The following is a 7,334-nucleotide window of genomic DNA, read 5'->3' on the forward strand; positions in this document are numbered from 1 at the left end:
TTCCAATTCAAACTGAGTCCAAATATGACCTGACAGGCACCAATAATAAAGTCTACAATACCAGTAAGTTATTTTCTACAGAAATGATTCATTACATTTGACGTTTTATTTATTTAGGAGACGCACTTATCATTATTGGATATGATAGATATATGTTTTGATGTGTTGATCATGTGCATGTTCCTAACAGAAGCATGTCAATTACTTTATGTATGACCATAAACTGGGTGGTTCGAGCCCTGAATGCTGATTGGCTGACCCTATACCACGGGTATGACAAAACATTTATTTGTACTTGCTCTAATTACGTTGGAAACCAGTTTATAATAGCAATAAGGCCCCTCTGGGACCAGTTTATAATAGCAATAAGGCCCCTCGGGGGTTTGTGGTAAATGGCAAAAGTGCTGTGTCCAGGCACCATATACCACACCGCCTCGTGCCTTATTGCTTAAATAGCCTATGTTAGTACATAAATAATTAAACAAAACAACTCACATACAATGGTAAACTATATTACAGAGCAGGCCTAATAGCTCGTAGTATAGTTACAGTAGAGTTGCTGCAATACACTTGGCTCTAGCACCAAGGCTAAAATAGGAAAAAAAAGTCCTCACTCCACTCTTGACAAACAAAGCCAATTCCCAAAAGCAACGCACTGTTTTGGGAAAGATTAAGGGATAAGGATTAAGTCGACAAAAATAAAGACCAGCCTTCACTACTCGTTCCAGTGCTTTCGTTTAATCCTTCATCAAATTATAGTCTAAAATTTGAAGGAATATTTTTTGTTAGACCAATATTATTTAATTCGACCACTCCCACCGCTCCAAACTGAGTGTGAAGAAAATATGCGCATCTGAATCACGGGCAAACAAGCTTCATGCTATTGGTTCCCCGGGGATTTACCTGGAAATGGGAGTGCCCATCATCATCATCATCATCGTCGAGATGAATTGTTCCTTCCTCTGATCCCTTGTAGAGTCCGTTGAAGAATTCGATTGGGAATAACTGAACCAACGTTCCCAGGACTCCAAGCATGGAGCCTATAACGTCATGGAGCAAGGAGAGAGTAAGCGACTGGCTCAAAGGTAGGCTATTAACGGCGCCTTTTGTGTTTGCCAGGTGCGTTTAATTCGGTTTGCACGCAGGTAGTCGTAAGTAAAACATCCACAAATCCGCTTGGAAGGGGAGGTGTAGGTGGAATGAGGAAGTGAAGTTGAATGGCCATTTCATAAAGTGATCGTATGTTTTGTACTTTTGTCGACAAGGAGGACACGTTGACCAAAGCGCGAATAGGCCTACAATACTTCACGTCCTACATGTATCAGTTATTGACTATGTGTAACTATTGGAGTGTGCGGTTTTATTAAAGCAGCCAAACGAGTCTAAATTACACCAGAGACTGAGCTGTCATTTGCAGCGAGTAGAAACCGAACCAGTTACTCAACTGTTTCTGACATTATTAGAAACTACCACCATTTGTTATTACAGTTCAATCCTGTAAAGCTACACGGCTTCAAAGTTTATTTCATTTGCTTGCACATGTCATGGCAGAACAATCGCCACTTAATTGATGCAAATAATCGTGATAGAGATCTGTCAGGTAAACGTACTTTACTGTTAACATTTTAATCGAGGTTTTTGGGGGAAAGTCTTTGTCTACCCACAAGCGCGGTTATCATTCGTATCGCGAACTGGCTACAGACAGAGTAATTGACGTGCGTGCATTTTAACAGACAAACGGGCAATAAAACTGGACATTTGTTTGCAGATATTGTGTAACGTTTGTCTTTTTAATCCAATAGTGTAGTCGCTTACCAGGGGTGTGATATTGTCAATGTGGCTTTGAATGGATAGTAGCTGGGAAGCTTGATGTTTAATGACAGTTTGCGATGGAACACATACAATATGTACGTACTTTCAGAATTGATTGGCGGGCTACTGGTAGCTCGCGATCTACCTGTTCCAGACCCCCTGGTTTAGAACATGTGATGATATGCTTTTTGTTGTACCAGGAAACAGATCTTTAACACTAGAGATAGTCTTTGACATTTGAAAGCAACTCCTCCTCCAGTGTATGTTGTGTGATTTGTACACTGCTCAAAAAAATAAAGGGAACACTAAAATAACACATCCTAGATATGAATGAAATATTCTTATTCAATACTTTTTTTCTTTACATAGTTGAATGTGCTGACAACAAAATCACACAAATTATCAATGGAAATCAAATTTATCAACCCATGGATGTTTGGAGTCAAAATTGGATGTTTGCACTCAAAATTAAAGTGGAAAAACATACTACAGGCTGATCCAACTTTGATGTAATGTCCTTAAAACAAGTCAAAATGAGGCTCAGTAGTGTGTGTGGCCTCCACGTGCCTGTATGACCTCCCTACAACGCCTGGGCATAGTCCTGATGAGGTGACGGATGGTCTCCTGAGGGATCTCCTCCCAGACCTGGACTAAAAGCATCCGCCAACTCCTGGACAGTCTGTGGTGCAACGTGGCGTTGGTGGATGGAGCAGGTCTGGGGAACGGGCGGGCCAGTCCATAGCATTAATGCCTTCCTCTTGCAGGAACTGCTGACACACTCCAGCCACATGAGGTCTAGCATTGTCTTGCATTAGGAGGAACCCAGGGCCAACCGCACCAGCATATGGTCCCACAAGGGGTCTGAGGATCTCATCTCGGTACCTAATGGCAGTCCGGCTTCCTCTGGCGAGCACATGGAGGGCTTTGCGGCCCCCCAAAGAAATGCCACCCCACACCATGACTGACCCACCTCCAAACCGATTATGCTGGAGGGTGTTGCAGGCAGCAGAACGTTCTCCACGGCGTCTCCAGACTCTGTCACGTGCTCAGTGTGAACCTGCTTTCATCTGTGAAGAGCACAGGGCGCCAGTGGAGAATTTGCCAATCTTGGTGTTCTCTGGCAAATGCCAAACGTCCTGCACGGTGTTGGGCTGTAAGCACAACCCCCACCTGTGGACGTCGGGCCCTCATACCACCCTCATGGAGTCTGTTTCTAACCGTTTGAGCAGACCCATGCACATTTGTGGCATGCTGGAGGTCATTTTGCAGGGCTTTGGCAGTGCTCCTCCTTGCACAAAGGCGGAAGTAGCGTTCCTGCTGCTGGGTTGTTGCCCTCCTACGGCCTCCTCCACGTCTCCTGATGTACTGGCCTGTCAACTGGTAGCGCCACAGCAAACCACCTTGCCACAGCTCGCATTGATGTGCCATCCTGGATGAGCTGCATGACCTGAGCCACTTGTGTGGGTTGTAGACTCCGTCTCATGCTACCACTAGAGTGAAAGCAACGCCAGCATTCAAAAGTGACCAAAACATCAGCCAGGAAGCATAGGAACTGAGAAGTGGCCTGTGGTCCCCACCTGCAGAACCACTCCTTTATTGGGGGTGTCTTGCTAATTGCCTATAATTTCCACCTGTTGTCTATTCCATTTGCACAACAGCATGTGAAATATATTGTCAATCAGTGTTGCTTCCTAAGTGGACAGTTTTATTTCACAGAAGTGTGATTGACTTGGAGTTACATTGTGGTGTTTAAGTGTTCCCTTTATTTTTTTGAGCAGTGTATATCAAACGTTTGGCCTTTGGCTTAACCTCTTTGTCTGCATGGTAAATTGATTTCACCTTATCTTTTTCTAATTTGGGTTCAGATTGGACATTTGTACAGTGTCCTTTGACTTAATTTACCCGCTGTTGACTTACCATTAGGGCGCCTGAGAATGCTGTGCTAATGCTTATTACAATGTAGCATTAGGATAGCTGGCTGCCCCCAGAGCTTGTATCTGTCCACTTCGCTATTTAGACCGAAGCAAGCGAGTGCTGATTGGCGTAAACAACCTGATGTACGACCAGTCATTATGATGGAGTCCCAGGCTGTTTTGAATGGCTGTCCGCCGACCTTTAAGTAACCCCACAGCCTTCTCATTTGATTAGCATTAGCACACCAATTAGCCACCGGCGGCGTGAACAGTTCCTGTTTTACCATGCGTGGAACAGGTAATTATTATAACTGGGTTACTACCGTAATACTGGACTAAGTAAATCATGAGGCATCCTCTCCTCTGTGATGAAAATAATGACAATGCTGATGGCCATGACGATAATGGCGATCAGTTCCGGCCCTAAGCAAAATGTTGTTTGGAGGCCCCCCACCTCGCCGGCAAAACATTTTAAATGGCCCCCCTCTTGACGGCAGAGAGGATAATTGAATTTGTAGAGTTTCCGGCAATTCTACACATTTTGCCATGGGGCGCAGAACATTTTTGCTGTTTTAAAGCAAGTTTGCTGACATTCTAAAAAAGTTGTCATGGGGCAGGAGGAAGATATGGCAATTTTAGAATCAATTTCATGCAATTCTACTCATTTTTTTTCATGGGGCGGTGAGAAAAATGTGCAGTTTTACAGCTAATTTCCTGCAATTGTACACATTTTGTCATGCAATGTGCCATGTTAATATATCTGAGTGAGAATGACTAATACAATCAATGGGTGATGATGAGGATACAGATAATGACCCCGATAATGCTGTTGTGATATGGACGGAGATGGGTAAGACTTTATTGGAGGGTCTGCTGGCTCATATTAAAATGTGAGGGCATTTCCATGTAAACGGACCTACAAGCACCAACATTTTAAAGTTCGTAAGAGCATGTCAAGTGAAAGCAAAGAGTCTATATTTTTGAGAAATGAAGGCATATATATATATATTTCATTTTTTTAACCATTTGATTTCTCATCGAACAGATGGAAAAAGGGGTCTTAGAAAACATCTACCAGAAAAAGTCTTAGTGTATTAGAAATAGATCAAAACAATAATGTTGATGTAAAGACCCCTGGCAACTAATATCAAACACTTATTTTTCGTTTTTGATACATTATTTGCCTTTTTTAAGAAACCAATCATAGATGTACGTTTCATAAGTTTGGTCAGCAAAGTTCAGTAGGCCTACATTAGAAAACAGTAGAGTAAAACACAGCACAGTTGAGTACAGTCAAGTTTAAACAAGTTGATTAGAGTATAGGACAGTCCTGTGCTGTACAGTAGAATAGTTTAGTACAGAAAAGTAGAGTACACGAGAGTTGAGTATAATGTACTGAACTCTACTGTACTTTACTGAAATGGAACTTTACTCCACTCTACTGAGCTGTGCTGTACTCTACTGAGCTGTGCTGTACTCTACTGAGCTGTGCTGTACTCTACTGTTCTGTGCTGTGCTGTACTCTACGGAGCTGTGCTGTGCTGTACTCTACGGAGCTGTGCTGTACTCTACGGAGCTGTGCTGTGCTGTACTCTACGGAGCTGTGCTGTACTCTACTGAGCTGTGCTGTACTCTACTGAGCTGTGCTGTACTCTACTGTTCTGTGCTGTGCTGTACTCTACGGAGCTGTGCTGTGCTGTACTCTACGGAGCTGTGCTGTACTCTACGGAGCTGTGCTGTGCTGTACTCTACGGAGCTGTGCTGTACTCTACTGAGCTGTGATGTACCCTACTGTTCTGTGCTGTACTCTACTGAGCTGTTCTGTGCTGTACTCTACGGAGCTGTGCTGTGCTGTACTCTACGGAGCTGTGCTGTGCTGTACTCTACGGAGCTGTGCTGTGCTGTACTCTACGGAGCTGTGCTGTGCTGTACTCTACGGAGCTGTGCTGTGCTGTACTCTACGGAGCTGTGCTGTGCTGTACGGAGCTGTGCTGTGCTGTACTGTACTCTACTGAGCTGTGCTGTGCTGTACTCTACGGAGCTGTGCTGTGCTGTACTCTACGGAGCTGTGCTGTACTCTACGGAGCTGTGCTGTGCTGTACTCTACGGAGCTGTGCTGTACTCTACGGAGCTGTGATGTACTGTACTCTACTGAGCTGTGATGTGCTGTACTCTACTGAGCTGTGATGTACCCTACTGTTCTGTGCTGTACTCTACTGAGCTGTTCTGTGCTGTACTCTACTGAGCTGTGCTGTGCTGTACTCTACTGAGCTGTGCTGTGCTGTACTCTACTGAGCTGTGCTGTACCCTACTGTTCTGTGCTGTACCCTACTGTTCTGTGCTGTACTCTACTGAGCTGTTCTGTGCTGTACTCTACTGAGCTGTGCTGTACCCTACTGTTCTGTGCTGTACCCTACTGTTCTGTGCTGTACCCTACTGTTCTGTGCTGTACCCTACTGTTCTGTGCTGTACTCTACTGAGCTGTGCTGTGCTGTACTCTACTGAGCTGTGCTGTACCCTACTGTTCTGTGCTGTACCCTACTGTTCTGTGCTGTACTCTACTGAGCTGTTCTGTGCTGTACTCTACTGAGCTGTGATGTACCATATTGTTCTGTGCTGTACTCTACTGAGCTGTGCTGTGCTGTACTCTACTGAGCTGTGCTGTGCTGTACTCTACTGAGCTGTGATGTACCCTACTGTTCTGTGCTGTACTCTACTGAGCTGTGCTGTACTCTACTTTGATATCCAAGCTCGTGAAACATAGACTTGTTCAGATTTGATTTGGTCCGGACCAACCAAAAATTGGTTGATTAGTTGAGTCAAGTGTGCTAGGGCAAAAAACTAAAATGTACACTAATGTAACTGCACATTTGTCACTTACGCTTAATAAAAGGTTGAAAAATGATATGATTATCCATGTGTGATCTCCCTCCAGGTCTGGATGTCCCTCTCCAGCAGTACCCCTTCAAGGAGTGGCAGGTGACTGGTTTGGAACTGCTGCAGCTCTCCTCCCAGGACCTGGAGCGTCTGGGCGTCCATAAGATTGGCCACCAGGAGCTCATCCTCGAGGCCGTGGAGAAGCTCTGCTCCCTGGTGAGGCCTGGGTTGTTGCTCTCGAGGGGATGGATGGCTCATAGTGGTCCTCCATAGCCTAGTTGGTACTGTAGAGTGTGGTGCGTGCAACACCACGATAGTGGCTTCGATCCCCTGGACCACCCAAACATAACATGTATGCATGCGTGATTAAGTCCAAAGCGTCTGCTAAATGGTATATATTATTGTTATTATATATTGTTAGAGGGCCCAAGACTAACTTGAGATATTCATAGAGTTGATATCTTTGTCTAAACTAATTCCTTGAGATAATTGTTTTGACATTCTTTGCATTTCACATCATTTTAATCAGGCACTAAATTAATCTCCCATTACAGCTCCACTGCTTTCCAGGTGGTAATGGCTATTTGTGGAAGGAGGAGATTGGCAATAAAGTCCTGAACCCTCCCAAATCTGCCATTGACATCCATGCATTGATGTTTCTTAAGTTAAGATTCAGCCTAGAAAGGCCATTTGCCATAGGGGATACTACTATACATTATTTTTGGGTTCTAT

The 7,334-nt window shown here is 44.3% G+C and overlaps 1 protein-coding gene across 1 annotated transcript in view; it reads left to right on the forward strand.

The window, feature by feature from the left end:
• The first annotated feature begins 818 nt into the window (after positions 1-818).
• The window catches only part of LOC135526094 (connector enhancer of kinase suppressor of ras 2-like), an 83,170-nt gene continuing 76,654 nt past the window's right edge, over positions 819-7,334 (forward strand). Inside the window, exons 1-2 of the mRNA XM_064954191.1 lie at positions 819-1,085; positions 6,661-6,818. Coding sequence (XP_064810263.1) covers positions 1,034-1,085; positions 6,661-6,818 — 210 coding nt within the window. The 5' untranslated portion in view covers positions 819-1,033. The remainder of the gene's footprint in view (positions 1,086-6,660; positions 6,819-7,334) is intronic.

This window comes from Oncorhynchus masou, chromosome 32 (assembly GCF_036934945.1).
Source record: "Oncorhynchus masou masou isolate Uvic2021 chromosome 32, UVic_Omas_1.1, whole genome shotgun sequence".
Classification (NCBI taxonomy): domain Eukaryota; kingdom Metazoa; phylum Chordata; class Actinopteri; order Salmoniformes; family Salmonidae; genus Oncorhynchus; species Oncorhynchus masou.